At 40.6% G+C, this 19413-nt stretch overlaps 1 protein-coding gene across 1 annotated transcript in view; it reads right to left on the bottom strand.

Annotated features, from left to right (window-relative positions):
- RNF43 (ring finger protein 43) overlaps positions 1-19413 on the bottom strand; it is a 52707-nt gene that overhangs the window by 7296 nt on the left and 25998 nt on the right. Inside the window, exons 3-7 of the mRNA XM_081336962.1 lie at positions 14064-14138; positions 9992-10123; positions 7775-7876; positions 6721-6876; positions 5536-5638 (exon numbers count right to left, since the gene is read on the bottom strand). Of these exons, the coding sequence (XP_081193088.1) occupies positions 5536-5638; positions 6721-6876; positions 7775-7876; positions 9992-10123; positions 14064-14138 (568 nt within the window). The remainder of the gene's footprint in view (positions 1-5535; positions 5639-6720; positions 6877-7774; positions 7877-9991; positions 10124-14063; positions 14139-19413) is intronic.

Here is a 19413-nt window from a genome sequence, read left to right as displayed (position 1 = left end):
CTTAAGCCCTTGTGAATCCTAATCATGCAGTATGTTAATTAAAAAAAACTTGATTAGCAGTCATCTTTTTATCTAAATGAATTTGCAATGTCTCAACACATGGAAGTAGAATGCAGGATCTCACTGTGTCTTGGTAACCAGCAACATCTTCAACTTGGGCAGCCAGATTCTCTTCAGCCAATCTGTTTTTTGATGAATTAACTATTGCAGCAGTTTAACTGCAACATGTCTGGAGCCTCTAGTATGAACTCAAGACTATAATACAAACAAATGAAAGTTTATACTGAGCCAGACCATTAGGTCATCAATCTTAATATGGTTCTGCGCTGATATGTGATGCCTCTCACAATTTCAGCCAGGGGTCTCTCCCAGCCCTACCAGGAAATACCACAACACTATTAATCTGCAGCAGTGCCTGAATAAATACCTGATAAAGCAGTAGCAGACAAATCAGCAAAGAACAAAACTGCTCTATCAAATTGGGAGCAGTTAATTTTACTAGTTTGTCAGCCTCCTTTATGGAAGCTGGATGGCTGTTTCCTTTTTTTTTAGTTTTAGAAAAGAAAGAAAAATTTGGAGTAATCCAGTCTAGGTTTATCCTGATTCTTTTCTGTTTTATCTATTCGTTCACGAGGGATTCAGGACCAAAACAAATAGCCAAGATGGTGTAACAAGAGAAACCCTGTTTTTGCAGAACCATACTACTATGCTGATCTTGTATCTAGCAACTGGAACAGAGGCTTAATCTTATGTTAATCTGACTTCCATTTGGTATGGAGAAGTGTTAAATTTACACTCAAATCTTCCACCATCTTTTGGCTGCTTTAATGCTTAATTGGCAAGTGGAAAACTCTTTTGGCCTTTCTTCAGTTGATAATGAGCTTGAAATCAAGGCAAAGAAAGCAAGAATGGTCAAATGTCTAGGGCCCAAATACAGCTAAATGCCAGACTTATTTCTGACCCACAAGAGAGAACTGGTAAGAAAGTAACAGGAAGCTACATGCTTATCTATTTAGTAGCCCTTTCTCATGATTTACCACTTTCAGAAAGACTGGATTTGTGCAGGTAAAAATTGCAGAGTGAGGTGAAACAAGATTTTGAGATAAGGCAGAGAATTCTTTGTATTAGAAAATTAAAATTAAAAGCCTAAATGTTGATTAATATGTAAAAAAGAAGTGGGCAGTTTGAGAAATCTGATAAATACACCACAGCCATTGAAACAGCATTGAAGTAAATATTCTATATAACATGACCAATTTACAGGGTCTGCTTCATAGAAATAATTTGCTTTTTAAAATATAATACTCAAGATCAGTCTATAGTAGTTTTATAGAGAAATATACACATAGAGATTAAACCTTCTATAATGGAGCAGGGTTCATATAGCTTATAGAAGAGCTATGTGAAAATACTTTGGCTTCAAATAATCTGAATACAGCTGGGAAATATCTTCGTCTGCCATATAAGAAGACTGTTTCTGGACAGTCAAAGTGGATAGAACAATGTGGGTATTGCAAAAATGTGGGTGTTTCATTTGCTGATGACTGGATTACAAAGCTCAGGAATTTAAAGTAATTCACCTATTGAGTATTACATTAGTCCAAAATCCAGGGTAACTTTGGGAGGAGGTGGGCAGCTTACAGTCTATGATATGAGGTCACATCCTGCCTTTACCTTGGCAAACAGGATTTTTGGAATGGTATACAAAGGTGGTAATATTTTTGGAACTGCCTTCACAAACTCTTCAGGAACACAGACTATTTAATACAGCTTGTTTGGCAGCAGAAAAAAAAATGTCTCATGAAATTTACTAAGGATGCCCTTTCAGTCTTAGTTAAGACATTAACTAAGTATACTGTAGAATGCTTTTTTAAAAAAAACTTTTTTTTTGCTTTCCTGAATGCCAAGCAGAAAGGGATCATTCTAGAGGACAATACATTCTATAATCTGAGGGCAGCCATAGAAAGGACCTGCTTTTATTTTCTCTTTTGCATATTTTAATTTTTTTCCTTATTTTTCTTTCAAATGTGTATACTTTTATTCTATTCAAAAATTCTAATAAATTTTTTTTAAAAGATCTGTTTTCTAGTGTATGGCTTTCTCTGATCTTGCAGAGACTGCATCTTAAACAAACATAACTTTCTCCAGTAGTCCTAATAGTATACATATTTTGCTTTATATTGTCCCTACGATAACCTCCTGCCAAGCCATGTAGGGTTTCTAAGTCATGTCCAACACTTTGAATTGGATCCAAACCTGACTGGCTATCAATAGAGCAATCACATTTGGTATTTCTCCCAAAAGAAGCCTGGCCACTGTATTCTGGGCCAACTGTTGCCTCCAAATTGCCTGCAATAGCAGCCCCATTTAGTTACTGTTACACTTTTTAGTCCAAGGAATTAAAATGCAGGTGAGTTAATGGGCAGAGATCTCTTGTTAAATAATTCAGAATCTTTATGCTCTTAGATCAGGGGTGTCAAACTCAATTTCATTGAGGGCCGCATCAGCATTGCGGTTGCCCTCAGGGGGCCAGGTGGGCATGGCCAGGGAGGGCGTGGCCTACTGGGTGGGCGTGGCTAGAGTGCGTATGGCCTACTGGGTGGGCGTGGCCAGCTCTACATCGTTAGCATCAAGGGTGCCTATGGGGGCCTGGGTAGGAGTGGGACAGATCTGAGGGTCTCTGGCAGGAGGAGGGTCTCTGGGCCAGGGCTAGGGCAGTGGGGGCCGTTCCCTCACTGTTTCCAGGATGGCTTCGCGGGCCGCATGAACCCACTTCGCGGGCCGGATCTGGCCCCTGGGCCTTGTGTTTGACATGTCTGTCTTAGATAGAATACCTCTGAATTCTAATGTCTGAGAACAACTGTGGAAGAAGAGTATTGTGTTCATCATCTGTTTGTGGAATTCTCAGAGGCATTTGATTGCCAATTGTATATACCTTTCCTCATTTTTTCTTTTTCCTTTTTTGTCTTTTCCCTTTTGTTTTTCCCTTTTTCTTCTTGTTGTCTGTGGAGCCTATTGGATTATAAACTTTTAGTCACAGAACTGTTTAAGGACAGTGGAAGCTTAACTGTTGGTGATTTTCTTTGGAGAAGGCTCTATGGATTATTAATTTTGAATAGTAGGACCTTGCAGGTTATAAATTTTCACTGAGCGATAATTTTGGATTTTGGACAACTGCTCCGGAAGTGAGCCTCACAAACAGAATTGGATTACAAAATTTATTTTTTCTTCTCTTCTTCTTTGTTTTCTCTTCTTTTTCAGGGAGTTTATTGGACTATAAAGACTATACATAACAACTACAAGACTTATTAAAGAGAAATTTAAAAAATATATTGTGGTATTGAACACAAGATAAATGGTTTGATATAAGGCGGACATCTGGGAAAAGTATTAGAGTTGATAACAATTTTGGGGGGGGTGGAATTAAAAATGAGTGTTCCGAATTTAGCTAAAACTGGCAAGAAAACACCCTCAGCCCCTTCCTCTATCTCTGCAAGCCCTGTGTATTCGAGATCAATTGAATCAACGCTTCAACAAGAAAAATGTCACAATTTCCAGAAGGACATACAAGCGGCATAACAAGCAAACCAAGAGGCAATCTCCTCTCACAAAGAAGATACAAAGAAAAAACATGAGGAGACAAAAGACAACTTTGAGAAAATGAATCAAGAAATTCATAACATAAACTCTCAACTAGAAAGCTTCCGACGGATGGTTACAAAGAATGAACAAAGAATTCAGAAAATAGAAGATAAGACAGTAGAGACTGATCAGAAGATGGAAGAAATAAAAGATGAAAATCAGAGGTGGATGCAGGCAACTAGAGAATTGGAAGATTCAATGGCAGTTTTGGAAATGGAAAAGGCATCTTATTTTTTTAAGATTTAAAAATGTAATGGAGGACAAAAGAAGAGGATCTCGCGGATTTGATGACAGAGCTATTGGCTGAAGCACTGGAAATAGGGAAACAGGAAATGGAAGGAGAGACAGACCAGATATTTTGAGTCAATTCAAGCTATGCAAGGAGAAATAAAGTCCCTAGAGAAGTGTATGTTAGATTTGTCAAAAGATCTATAAGAGATGAGATATTGAGAAGAGTGAGAGATGATCCTCTGCATTCTAAAGTAAAGGAAATTGTAGTGCTGAAGCAGATCCCCAGGAGGATAAGAGATTCAAGAAGAGAGTACAAATTCCTGACCAGAAAACTAATTGAAAAAGGAGTGAACTTCAGATGACTGGTTCTGGAAGGGATTTTAATTAATTAGGACATGAAAAGATACATATTGGACACTGCATTCAAGGCAATGGAATTTTATGAGAGATACAAAGCTTTTTTGGAAGGAGAAAGTCTGGAATTTCATGCAGTGAGAGAAGCAAAAAAAAAAAAAAACCAGGAAGAGATAGCAATAGAAGGAACAGCCAAACCAAGGGAAGAAGAAACAGAAAACATAAACAGAAGAAGGGGCAAAAGGAAGAAAACAAAGACAGATAAGAACAACTAGGAGAATAAAACCTAAATATAATTGAAGAAGGTGAAGGAAAATGGGATTCTTTCGATGAATATAAATGGATTGAACTCCCCCGCAAAAAGGAAAACTTTTTTACACGACTACAAAAATTAAAAATGGATATAGTCTGTCTCCAAGAAACACATATTAAAAGACAACATTAGAAATTGTTAGAACAACCGAAAATCAGGAAACTTCACTTCACACTCGCACAACAAAAGAAAAGAGGAATAGCTTTATATATCAAAGAGACAATGAACCCCAAACAAATCTATGCAGATGAAGAGGGAAGAATATTAATGGTGGAAATAATGATAAATCAAAAACAGATATTGATGGTAGCAATATATGCTCCTAACAACAAACAAGGTTTATCAAAAATTACACAAAAATAGTGGAATTGGAATATCGAAACATTTGTTTAATGGGAGACTTTAATGCAATAGTAGATGGAATGCTGGACTACAGAAGCAGCAAAATAGGGAAAGAAGAAAGGAATACACTACCTACGTTTTCTTTAAAATGGCAGAAGAAATCTGTATGCAGGATATATGGAGAGAAAAGAACCCCCAAAAATCACAATATACATTTTACTCAGGCACAAATCTGATATGATATGGATATCCCCTGAATTAAGCACAATTATATATGTATATGGGCAGACCATAACCCAGTAAAGATGACTTGGAGAGGAGCTAAGAAAAAAAACTAAGATTGCCTCTGAATCAATGTTTACTGAAAGAGAAAGAATTTATATAAATAGCAACAAAGGAAATGGAATTTTTCTTTAAAATAAACAAAAAAGAAGAGACATCGCTTTAAAATGTGTGGGATACAGCTAAAGCATACTTTAGAGGTTTGGCTATAACTTACATGGCGAAAAAGAATAACGAAAAAATGCAACAACAAACGAAGTTAAAGGAGGAATTTATAAAATTGGAATCGGTATATACAATATAGTCTTAGGACTGATCTAGCATGTCTGATTTTAACTACTACCCTCAGATTTTTTTCTGCTCACTCTTACCAACAATGTTGAACATGCATAATGGACATGTTTGGTGCTGCTGGAGCCAAGGGTCCACACACTGCCGATGGAACTCATGGGAACAGGTGATGATCCGTAGTTCCTGTAAAATAGGAAAAAGCAATGGGATGGGAAGGCAGTGATCTAGATTCAAAGGAAGAAACAGTCTTGATTTGGGTAGGTCACTCTCTTATTTCTTGTGGCATATCTCACTGGAAAGGTCTGGTGGGAATGTGATTAAATCTCTGAGTTTTAAACAAGTAATGAGGTTTAGGAATCAAAATCTTGTGAAAGTCTTATGTCTCCCAAACCTCACTACTCATTTGAGGTTTCATATGTTTTTTATGTAGTCTAAGGGTAAAAAAATGCAAGTAGAAAAATAGGGACCACTACGGTGGGAAGGTAACAGCGCTCCGTGCGCCTCTGGCGTCTAGTCATGCCGGCCACATGACCACAGAGACGTCCTCGGACAAGCGCTGGCTCTTCGGCTTTGAAACGGAGATAAGCACCGGCCCCTAGAGTCGGAAACGACTAGCACACATGTGCGGGGGAACGTTTACCTTTTTTAAGGGTAAAAAAAGTTACAAAATGGTGATTTATAAAGACTAAAATAAGATAGTTGAATGATTGGGAAGAATTAAAATAGGCATTAGTTCATAGTTACAAAGTTTTTTGACATTGCTTCTTCTCCTGTTCACAGGTGGGGCCAGACTGATCTCAGTGAGGAGGCAAGGGTGGCCAGGGTGATCAAACCAGCATTATAGCACACATATGCCCCTTTTTCTACATGCATTATATCATCATACTACCCAAAAGATACAGAACTTGCAGTACAATGCTATTTTCATTATGTGAAAAATGCACTAAAACGCATTTTAGATTTATTTTTCAAATTTATGTAGCAATCCACATAACAAAATATGACTGGGTGGAGTACAACCAAGTTTTAAAAAATTATAATTAGATCCAATAATATATCCAAGAGCACTCCACAGTGCACACCAAGAAACTCTAGAATATAGAATGCACATGTAAACAGCCATGTTTGGTTTTTTTCATTTCATCCACAGATTGGCTAGACTTGGTTTTCACCTTGCTCTAAAAACAGGCTTTGGCTGTGAAGGGCCTGCTTATTTGACCTAAGAATCTACATGAGAACTCCCAAACCCAGAAAAATATGCTTACCTGCCCCTCACAAAATTCTTCCAAGCAAATTGCACATATAGGAGGAGAACTGCAGGTGCTAACAGAGTCCCCTGTTGGAGCATGCCGATGGGGGCCTTGATACCTCCGTACAGCCAGGCGGTTGATTGCTTGTATGGTCACTTCCTGCACATTTGTCTGAGGAAGAATGAGAAAATAGAGGGAGGAAATCTTCCAAGGCCTCACCTCCTGCACAGCTGATATGGAACATTAAAAAATCAGCATTTCCTTTCAGTTTAAATAAATGACCAAGTTAAAGGGGTTTGTGGCAACCTAGTTCAACCAAAACCTCTCTTGCTTAATGCAGGAAATTCTTTAGGGAGCTGTATCTTCCTACAGTGTGCTGCTAGACCATTGCTATGGCAACAGCAATGGAAACCCACCTATACAAAGTCATGAAAATTTCAGGAGAATCCTGAGAACTCTTGTAGTAACACAATGTATGGCAGATATGGTTGGGAGGCTGCAGACAAGAAAACTCAGCTCTTTGATCTGCTGCCGGGAAGCTAGGCTGAGCCAGACTAGGAGGAGAATCTAGCTTTCCTTGTACAGTAAATGAATATTACAGAGTCGTTGGGTATATAAATGTATAAATAAACAGCTAAACTCACCATGAAGCTACTTTTTCAAAATCCCCACAATGTGCTTCCACAAAACCTCTTTACATGTCAGATCAAAATTTAATTGTGCCCATCTGTCTCAAAAGCCTGCCTACCCTTGAAATAAAGCAACCTGCTGCTCAGAGTCTCCAGAAATGGAGTGATACAAGTTTTAAGTACAATATTAAATAAAGTACTATTAGAGGTTTGGAATGATACAATACCCAATTCTTGTGCTTTGTGAGTTTTTGGTGCCACTGTAAAATATGTGTCTGACATCCAAAACCTATAGTTAAAACTCCATACAAAGACTCTCATGATACTCATGGATCACCACGATCCAAATAAAATATTAATCATATTATCAGAGAAAGAAACATTTTCTGAAGGATTGAGAACATTTGATATCAGATAGAGTACTACTAAACAATTCTTACCTGATTTCTGCCTGGCTGACAACGAGTGCGAACAATGAAGATTATAACAATGACCAGTACTGTACTGACAACGGTGAGGAGTATCCAAACATCATAGTCTGGCTGTTGGGAAGACCCAAGAGATTAGAGCTCTGTCATTCATTCCAATAGGCAACCTCACATGATATGCCAGAACAAATCAGAATAGTGGAGTGATGAAGCGACAATTCAAATCTCTATACACCCATACTGGTTTACGTTATATTATCCTATAATTTAGTCAATAATTTGATTAAACCATACAATTTATCTGAGTAGGAAATCAAACAGTATCATGGTAAAATGCAGTAAAAAAATTAAGAGACGTAAATATTGCTAATGCAAAAAGGAGTAAAAGAGAAAAAGTTAGATTAAGCTGGAATAACTAGAAATTCCACATTAGAATATTAAGTTTCAGATGGTGATGATCAGGCAGAAAATAACAGAAATATGTAGAAATATCAAATATGGATACATATAGCCAACATAAAAATAATATAGAAAAAGCCATCTGGGAAGGAATTATAAAAATATAAAGGGGGATTAAGGCTAGAAATATGAGGGATATCAGCAGAGAAGAGAAAGGAAAAAGAATAAGAAATCTGAGTACAAAAGGAACAAACAAGGAAATAGGAATGAAAACTATTAAGAACAAATCCCACTCCCAATCAACAGATTTACTACAAGGTGGGGGGGAGAATCTGATAGTATTATAACTAAACAAGAATGCAATAAAAGTGCACACATTAACAAAGAAAAGTCTATTAAGATAGGACTAAGTGGTTCTTGAGAGTAAGAAGCTTGAAAGCTAGACTGACAGGCGTCTAGATGAAAGACATCTAAGACAACAAACGCAGACAACCGGACATGAGGCAAAAAGATGATTGCAACAGGTCTATAACAAATACGTTATTGAGCCACACTAGGAAGGTGGAATTATTACATAAAGTGAAGGAATCTAGGTTTAGGGCTCTAGCTCACATAATCAAAAGAGCCATTTCTGGCACAGCAGCAAGAAAAAAAAATCACCATAAACTGGGGTTGAAAAAAGCATACGAAGATAAATTAGGTATTCCTTGACTTACAACAGTTTGCTTAGTGTGTGTTCGAAGTTACAACAGCACTGAAAAAGTGACTTATGACCATTTTTCATGCTTACGACCATTGCAGCATCCCCATTTACATTCGGATGCTTGGCAACTGGTTCATATTTATGAAGGATGCAATATCCCGGGGTCATGTGATCATTATTTGCGACATTCTGACAAGCAAAGTCAATGGGGAAGCCAGATTCACTTAACCACCGTGTTACTAATTCAACAACTGCAGAGATTCACTTAATAACCGTGGCACGAAAAGTAGTAAAATGGGGCAAAACTCACTTAACACATTTCTCACTTAGCAACCTAAATTCTGGGCTCAGTTGTGATCATGTCAAGGACTATCTGTACAAAAAACATGAAATATGCAGATTTGGCAACAAACTGATTTTCAAAAAAATAAAAAATAAAACTGACATTTCCAAGAAAAAGAGCAAGAAACAATCTCAGTTACATTTCTGTTTTGCTTCAAAGGTAATTGCCCAAAGCAGAGAATAAAGACATTCAACAAGTAGTTTGAGGAAATCCAGGACCATTAACCAAAGAAGCAAAATAATACCTGAAAGCAACAGGGAAAAAAGGAAAAAAGAGTGAATCAAACTCTTTCACAATGCAAATCTGCACAGTGATAAGATTAGTGACATCTTTTGAGGCTTTGGTGGGAAGACAAAAATAGTTTTTAAGTTGGAAATTACCAAGGTGCAGGTAAAAGAAGATAGTAGATAGGTAAAACAAACAGAAACCTTGAGAGCAGCTAAATACAACTAAGACATGAAGAAAGGATGAATACAAAATTATGAATATCAGCAGCATAAATATCACAAATATGCCTTGGCTAAATTTCCCCAGTCAGCAATTTGTTACATCTAAGTTGGCTGGAGAGGGATTGGTGTTATAACCAAACACATCTGGAAGGGGGAGTTAATTTGAGAAAAGTTATCCTAATCTAAAGAGGAGAGAAAAATGCATAAGTTGTCTATGATAAAACAGAAAAAAATGAGGCTAGTTAAAGTATAGATACACAATCAACATTACTGTGATAGAGACTTCAGATTTTCATTAAGAATCCAGGGAGGGGAAAACTGAGGTGCTTACTTACCCAAGCTGGCATTTCCTTCACCTCAATCTTCACATGGGCTTCACGGTTATTGTTCACCACTCTCATGAGAAGTTCAGCATTGTGGCCCCAGATCAGAACAACAGGATGACTCAGCCCTTGAGGCTTCCTCAACTGTGGAGAGATGGAATATGAGCTGGGCTCTCTGGACCATTCTACAAACATTCATTTGGCTTTGGGAAAACATGGAAATCATTTCCTTAGCATGTTTCAGCAAAGACTGGGTTCAAGTGTCATCTCCACTGGGGAGATGGCTATCTGAAAATCTCATTAAGTCATATGGTATTGCCCAGAAAGCTGCTTGCTTAGCAGTCAGTTTAGTGATAAGAAGACAATCCTAATGACCAGGTGAGACCGTCAAGCTGCCTTGATGTCTAAAATATGAAATCCAAATGATACTCCTTTCTGATTTAGCTACTGAGCTTTCATATACTGAGTTTGTTTAATGAATTTATAAGGCCACCCATCTATCCAATGAAACTCTGGACAGCAAACATAAAATACAAAGTATCAATAGTTGTAACACACACACACACACACAGAGAGAGAGAGAGAGAGAGAGAGAGAGAGAGAGAGAGAGAGAGAGAGAGAGAGAGAGAGAGAGAGAGAGAGAGAGAGAGCGAGCCCAGGTCAACATTTCCTCATTAATATCTTAGGATACCCATCCTATACATCTGTACACTGGAGCTTCAGAACTAACAATCTGGCCCAAATGCCTGAAGGACGAGTTAGTAAGGTTAGGAGTGATCCATATTTTGGGGTGAAGATGTTCCATATGGCAGGCACCCTGACAGAAAAGACATGCTTCCTAGGATCCACCAGGTGAAATTGCCTCACTGAGGGGACCAGGAACATGCCCATTCTACTAGATCTAGTGGGTCAGGCAAAAACTGTTGGGGAGAGGTGATCCCTCAATAACTCTGGCATCATTCCATGCATCACTTTAAAAGTGGTAACTAGCTTCTTAAAGTGCAACCAAAAGCCTACAGGAGTCACTGCCAAGCACATAGCTGTGTGTTATGTGGGTGTATCATGGTGCATGCAATTCTGCATGTGCCACAGCATTCTGGACCAGCTGATGCTTCTAAATACTTCTGAAGACAGCTCCATGAAAATGTGTTGCAACAGTCCATATGCGAGGGTGATTAATATGACAATGAGAAGTGCCTCCAATCCAGGAATGGGCGCAACTGGTCCACAAGAACTTTTTGTGTGAAAGCCTTCCTGGCCATAGGTGCCATCTGCTCCTTAGGTACAAGCTGCAAGTCCATGAAGACCCCGAGATTGTATATCAACTCTGATTGAGGAAATGTTACCCCATTCACAGTTAGTAGTGGAAAACTGCTAGATATCGGGAGGTATAGAACACTGAGCCACTCAGGGTTGTTAAGGTTGAAATGAAACTGGTTCTTCCCCATCCAGTCCTACATAGCCTCCAGGCATTGGGAAAACACAAGAGCTTCAATACACCACTTGGACAGCCTGAGGCACAGATGTGCAACTGAGTGGCATCAGCATACTGATGAAATTACATCCTATGCCAAACCACATGCAGTGCTTTCATATAGATATTAAATAGGACCTGGGAGCGAGTCAAGCCCTGTGGCAGCTGAAAAGCAGGTGGCCTAGGGCTGGACCTTTCCCTCCTAGCAACTCCAACTGGAACTGAGGGAAGGAGAACCACTGTAACAGTGCCTCCTACCTCCCAGGATATCACAACTGATGGTATCAAAAACTCCTGAAAGATCAAGAAGGGCCAATATGGATATATTATCCCCATCCCAAGTCCACCAGAGATAATCTGCAAACATGATCAATGCCATCTCAGTGCTATATATAGTCTTCAATGAGTCCTGTTCCTCTAAATCCACTTCCTCCAAAGTCATTTGAAGCTGTATTTCTACTACCTCCTCAGCAGCCTTGATTGGGAGTTGGCCAAAGTTGGTAAGAATATGGGTGGCTATATAAATGTTTTTAGGGACGCGGTGGCTCAGTGGGTTAGGACGCTGAGCTTGTCGATCTGAAGGTCGGCAGTTTGGCGGGTCGAATCCCGAGTGCCGCGTAACAGAGTGAGCGCCTGTTACTCGTCCCAGCTTCTGCCCACCTAGCAGTTCGAAAGCACGTAAAAATGCAAGTAGAAAAATAGGGACCACTACGGTGGGAAGGTAACAGCGTTCCGTGCGCCTTTGGCGTCTAGTCATGCCGGCCACATGACCACGGAGACGTCCTCGGACAAGCGCTGGCTCTTCGGCTTTGAAACGGAGATGAGCACCGGCCCCTAGAGTCGGAAACGACTAGCACACATGTGCGGGGGAACCTTTACCTTTACCTTTACCTATAAATGTTTTAAATAAATAAATAAACCTTCCCTATTTAGAGATTGGATGAAAATTGTCCAGTACACCTGAGTACAGTGATGCTCTCTTAATGAGGGGCAGACTACTACCTCCTTCAAGCCAGGTGGAACCATTGCCTCCCGCGAGGAGACATTTATCTTCACTTGAGCCTAATTACATGTCAACTCTTGGGACGCTTTAACCAGCCAGATAGATCTTTGCTTTGACTTTTCCTATACATATTAATTCCAAAGCATGTTTTTTTTTGCCATACCGACAATTTTAATCACAATTAGTGGAAATTTCTATCTTGTTAACCCAGTGTGAATTGGGGAGACAAGAACGAAAGCAAGTGTCATAACAAAATATGTGGATTTAAGATGGTATTTGCTGATGCAAATATTCAGCCTTCAAAACTACAAGACAGGGAAAGGAGTTAGACCAGATAATTTCAAAAATCTCTTCCAACCTTAAACTCTATGATTCTATGACTTAAGGCAGGGGTGTCAAACTGCCAGCCCATGGGCCGGACGCGTCACCAGGAAACCATGCCCACCCCATTGCCAGCAATGGAAAAAAGCTCTGATACGAGTTTGACATGTCTGACTTAAGGCATTCTCTTTCAAGGGCCAGGGATGAGATGAAGACAATGTCATGGGGACAATAAAAAGACATCGTAACAAGTTTGTGCCATGTTTAACTGCAAGCAGGGAATAGGTCCTTACGAGACTCTGAGAAAGCAATCAGAAGCCCTACTATTGTTGTGTGCCACTCAGTCACCTTATAAATTTGATAAATAATTAAATCTGATTAGCTTCACTGTAAAGACAGGGTATTACATTTTTTTAACAGGACTGAAAAATGTCCTTGCTTATCAACAATTAGGTCATTTCTAGCTCTAAGATTAGAAGACAACCTGAAATCTACACCATCAAGAGGTGTCAAAAGAAATCCCTGAATACTGTTTTCCTAGTGTTCAATTTTAGTGGTGAAATAAAGTGAAACAATATTTTGTAGGTCTGGAGTGATGGAATTGGATTCCAAAGAGTACTTGGGTCACATCCACTTTCACTTAACAGAAACCAAGCATTGCTTAGCTCCATTTTTCCATGTTTCATCATGGCAGAATGCCAGGCCTAACATTAGGAAATATGAGGCTACCTGGCCCAGATGGGATAATCTGTATATCACATGAAAGGGCAGCTACAATATTTTTGTTTTTACAGGTCACCTGACACAAGGAGGAAAGGGAGTCATCTAAAAGCCAAAATAAGGGAATATTAACAGTGCTGTCTTTACCCCAAGAAGCTTAGCTGCCCTCTTCTCACACCCATTTCTATGCTGGCGACCAACACGTTTCACATGTATAAAAAGAAATGGACCTAACAATTCCCTCTGGAGGGAAACACAACACGAGAATACAGTTCGAGGAAATAGGGCTACCAGGGATGAAGAGGCAAGAGAACCAGGCTGTGCATAGTCAGTTCATATGAGATTCTGGTATTTCTGTTTGCCAGTAGATGACTTAACAACTGTCCCAATTCTGAAGACGTTGCTTGTGTCAAGTCATCTACTGGCAAATTAATAAAAATTCAGAAATATTTAAAAAGAAGGAAGTGAGAGAAGGAAGTGCTGGCCTCTCACTTTTTAAAAGCAAATCTGTTAAAACAAACAACAACAAAAAAGAATATTTCCCTTTCTCTTCAGAATCTCCTTACCTGGTCAGCAGCACTCTGGTCATCTGTAATATCAAACAGAACAGCCCGAGCTCCCCTCTCCCCTGCCAGTTTTGCCTGCAAAGAGAGGAAAGAGTTCAAGAGAATATATGTGAATAACTGCACCATCGTGACCACGTAGCCCTTCTCATTCTTTGTTATCCACCTCAGTTACTAGATTGGACATTTATTCTGTGGTCCCCATCTGTGGGAAAAGAAGGCCTTGTTTGTATTGAGTTACCTGTGTCTTTCATAATTGGAAAGCAAGCTACTGGACTCAGGAGGCACACATTTCATAAAAAGTTGATTCTTCACTTTTAAATGATGCATTTATTTACCTATATATTCATTTACAGAAAACAATCCCAGTTTGAGAAAAAGAGGATGCATAGATTTAGAGTTGTATAATATCACAATTGAAAGGGAAGAAATGGCCACAACGAAGTGTGTGATTTGTAGTATAGGTAGTCCTTGACTTACGACCATAATTGAGTCCAAAATTTAAGTTGCTAAGTAAGAAATTTATTAAGTGAGTTTTGCCCCATTTTATGACTTCTCTTGTCACATTTGTTAACTGAATCACTGCAGGTGTTAAATTAGTAATGTTGTTAAGTGAATCTGGCTTCCCCATTGACTTTGCTTGTCAGAAGTTTACAAAAAGTGATCACATGACCCCGGGACACTGCAACTGTCATAAATGTCAGTCAGTTTTCAAGCATCCAAATATAAGTCACATGATCATGGGGATACTGCCATAGTCTTAAGTGTGAAAAATGATCATAAGTAATCTTTTTCATTGCTGTTGTAACTTTGAGCAGTCACTAAATGAACTGTTGTAAATTGAGGACTACCTGTACTCAGTAGCAATGAAATTGGAGAGTTCTAAATGCCTTGGGATCCGTAAATTGTATTCCCAGCCCAGCCCAGCCCAGTTGTTCAGATATCTAGAACATACAAGCAGCAATTTTCCCCCCTGAGCCTGGAAGATGTTCCCAGGAGATTGTGCCCTCTATGGGCTGCCCTCTCTGCCCTGCTCACAGACACTCATAATGGAACAACCGTGTTTCCCCAAAAGTAAGGCTACCCCCAAAATAAGGCCTAGTTTTGGGGCAAGGCACACACCTACCCATGTTTCCTCAAAAATAAGACTGGGTCTTGTTTTTTTCCTCCAAAAGAGGCATCAGGTTTTATTTTCGGGGGATGTCTTACTCAACTCCGGCACCGACAGCCCCGCCTAGCAGGACCAATTCTTCTGGGGCTGAAGGAGCAGCTTCATTCTGCAGCTACATTCCAGCTGTATTCTGCAGTCAGGCTATTCAGTGAGGCCTATGCAGCCGAGTACCGAGCTATGGATTGAATCCATAGCTCGGTTCCCAGCTGCAGTGGCCTTCTGGAAAAGTCTGTGACTAAGAAATGCAGGCCTGGCTGCAGAAGACACCTCAGAAGAAGTGGGCTGGTGAGGAGAGGCCTGGCGGCAAGATAAGTGGGTATGGGGCATGTGGAGCAGCTCCACACCCCCATCTCCGCCCTAGCTTGATTTTTAGGTGTTTGATTCACCCCCAAAATCAAGCTAGGGCTTATTTTCAGGGTAGGCCTTATTTTCGGGGGAAAGGTGGTAAAAATCAAGCTAGGGCAGGAATGTGGGTGTGGAGCTGCCCCACACGCCCCACACCCACTTACCTTGCAGCCAGGCCTCTCCTCTCCTCGCCAGCCCGCTTTTTCTGAGGTGTCTTCTGCAGCCAGGCCTGCATTTCTCAGTTACAGGACTTTCCAGAAGGCCACTGCAGCCGAGAACCGAGCTATGGATTCAATCCATAGCTCGGTTCTGCAAGATCTCTGCAGCTGTGAACTGAGCTATGGATTAAATCCATAGCTCAGTACTCATCTGCATAGGCCTTCCAGAAAGGCCTGAGTGCAAAATGCAGGCCGGAATGCAGCTGCAGAATACAGCTGCTCCTTCATCCCCAGAAGTGGGCTAGCTGGGCAGGGCTGTTGGTGCCGGAGTTGAATAAGACATCCCCCGAAAATAAGACCTGGTGCCTCTTTTGGAGACAAAAAAAGACCCAGTCTTATTTTTGGGAAAACACGGGTAGACTGGGGCAACTCACTCCCTATAATATCTAATCTGAATCCTCGGTCAGTGCTTTCTGCTTGGAGGATTGATCCAGTACCTTCACTTTTAAAAAAATACAGGAATATATCAGCTGTCATATTATGTTTTTCTAAGCAGTGTACAACTTTAAAACAGCTTTTATTCAGCTTAAAAATAAAACTGTAGCAATACTGTATATTAAAATATAGAAACCTCATAAATCAGTGGTCATGAGCAGTGGAGCAATATCATGAGATGCAAATGTTAAAATGAGTCAGCCTGCTTTCAGAGTAGGTCCAGACTATAATTAGGACTAGGGATGGGCCACAACACTGGCACATTGAGACCTGCATTTTGGTTCAATTCTTGGCATCTCCCATTAAAGACTTTCTTAAACTAGAACTGGAGGAAAGGTCTATTGCTCTGAAAGGATAGCCCCTCTCCAGCCTTTTATCTGCTGCAAAGCTGAGAATTACATCCAAATTCAAAAGTAACCAAAAAAGTGATTTGTGACTTGTGTGTGTGCATGCATGTGTGTGTGTATGTAGCCTTCATATGCACAGATACAGATTCCTGGTTTCAGCTCAAAAGACGACAATGCCGCAGCCGCCAACAAAAAGCAGGCCCGCTCTGGGTCAGCAAGGTGTGATCTTGCTTCTCTTTGGAAAAACTCAGGAGCCATCCAGGACTTCGACTTTCCATTCCCCTCCTCTCCAGCCCAGCCCAGCCCTGCCCTACTTGGAGGAACAAAGCTCTCCTATGTTCCTGCCCCACACTGAAAGCAGCCCTGCCACCCAAACACCGCAATGCACACGCCTGCTCCCACTTCTCTCTGGTCTACCTTAAATTCCCTTCCCCACCCCTTCCGCCCTAGCTAGCTGGCTCACCTGCTTCCCTCCCCCACATCCTATTGGCACTGGATACCTGCCAGGCCAAGCAGGCCCCAAAGCCACCCGCTGGCTCTGCTTCAAAGCCTAGGATGTGAACCGCAGCCCTGCCTCACCAAAGCCTGAGGCTGTATGAGCCATTCAGCAGGGGCTTTTCGCCAGTTCTAAGCTTTGAGCTTTAGAGCGGGCAGCCTTCAGGCAGGCACATGAAAAAGGCAAACAAAGGGGCAGTGGGCACTGCCAGGCTCAGCCTCTCCCTGAAACAGGAATTTGGGAATTAGTCCCTCAGAAGACCTAACCTGTCCTTTAAGGTCTGATAGTTAGAGGTGAGCAAAGGACACAGGCAAACACTCGAAAGAACTGAGTTTCCTTATCGCTCTTAAGATCTAAGGTTGAGCCCTAGCATGTTCTACAATTAACATATCCATGGGGAAAGCAATACTACCATCAGGGCACTCTGTTTATGGTCAAAGACTTAAATGAAGCAGGCACAGTTCATGTGTAAAGGGGGCAGGCATACTCTCCAAGTGCATTAAGAGCACCTACCTACCTACAGGCGGTCCTCAACTTACGACCACAGTCGAGTCCACAATGTCTGTTGTTAAGTGAGACATTTCTTACGTGAGTTTTGCCCCATTTGATGACCGTTCTTGCCACAGTTGTTAAGTGAATCATTGCAGTTGGTAAGTTAGTAACCCGGTTGTTAAGTGAATCTGGCTTCCCCATTGACTTTGCTTGTCAAAAGGTTGCAAAAAGTGACCTCGAGACACAGCAACGTTCATAAGTATGAACCAGTTGCCAAGCATCTGAATTTTGATCACATGATCATGGGGACGCTTACAAAGGTTGTAACTGTGAAAAATGGTTATAAGTCACTTTTTTTCAGTGCCATTGTAATGGTCACTAAATGAACTGTTGTAAATTGAGGATTACCTGTATTAAGTCAACAGGATGGTCTAAACCAGGGGTCGGCAACCTTGGCTCTTTTATGACTCGCGGACTTCAACTCCCAGAATTCCTGAGCCAGCTATGCTGGCTCAGGAATTCTGGGAGTTGAAGTCCGCGAGTCATAAAAGAGCCAAGGTTGCCTACCCCTGGTCTAAACAGAGAACTCTCTGCATTTTTCTTTCCTAAAGGATATACAATAACTCTCCTTTCTCCTTCCCCTAGTATTCAGACAGAGAAGTTTAACGATGCCCTGATGATGGAATGGGTGGGTTTGGGCAGTAAGGCCAAAGCATAGGAGCTCAGCCTTTTTGTGAAGAAATGCTGGCAGAGTGGGCCTCTCCTTAGCCAAGCTAAGCCAATAGTGACTTCTTGGCTCTTTTTTATTTCCTCTTTCCCTTCTTTGTAAATTCATCCCACCCCCATTTATAATTGTATGCAAGACCTGCAAGACTAACTTCTTCCATGTCTGCTTGAGTCAAGATTGCCAATATCTTTCCCTCCTTCCTTACCCAATTCTCAGAAACTCACTCGCTATCAGGATTGATGCAATGCCAGAAAATGTGCCTTTGATGATTTTGCAACCTGTTCTTTTAGAAGGTGACATTTTTCAAGTTGGTATAAAAGCTGTGTGGTATCCAAAATCATGTCTCCCAAAACCCTTTCGATCTTGCTCAGAATTCAGACATTTGTCACTTGATAATTGGGGTAGTAAAACAGTCTCTGCTGCCCTTCATCTGGTTCCTTACATTACGCTAGGAAGTGGGTAACCTTTGGGCTACAAAACACCCCCAGCCCCATCTATGGTCCCAAATTCCACAAAATCTTATGCAATGGTCAACAACCAAATCACAGGAGGGCAACATTTGCTTTGCAAAAAACAGGAAATTATCAAACAGGTGAAGTAAGAATCCAATAAGCTTAATAAACCCAACCCCAAAATTTAGGAAAATAGGGATTGAACAGTGTAGCCCTAAACTTTCTGGTGACATTTGTATGTTTCTATCTTGCAAATGCCAAGAGCAAAGACAAAGGCCCTCAGCTACAGTCTTATCTGCAATCCATGACTTGTTTATATGCTGGCCTCTATAATATACATGATTATTTTAACAGGCCAAGTTTAAATTTAAACAGGTGGTCCTTGACTTATGACCATAATTGAGCCCAAATTTCTGTTGCTAAGAGAAACAGTTAAGTGATCATTTTATGATCTTTCTTGCCACAGTTGTTAAGTGAATCACTGCAGTTGTTAAGTTAGTGATGTGGTTTTTAAGCGAATCTGGCTTCCCCACTGATTTTGCTGGTCAGAAGGTCACAAAAGGTGATCACATGACCCCAAGATACTGCAACCATCATAAATATGAGTCAGTTGCCAAGCGTCTGAATTTTGATCATGTGACCATGGGAAGGCTGCAACAGTCATCAGTGT

Source organism: Vipera berus, assembly GCF_964194415.1.
Source record: "Vipera berus genome assembly, chromosome: 1".
Classification (NCBI taxonomy): Eukaryota; Metazoa; Chordata; class Lepidosauria; order Squamata; family Viperidae; genus Vipera; species Vipera berus.
This window is presented reverse-complemented; position numbering and strand designations above follow the sequence as displayed.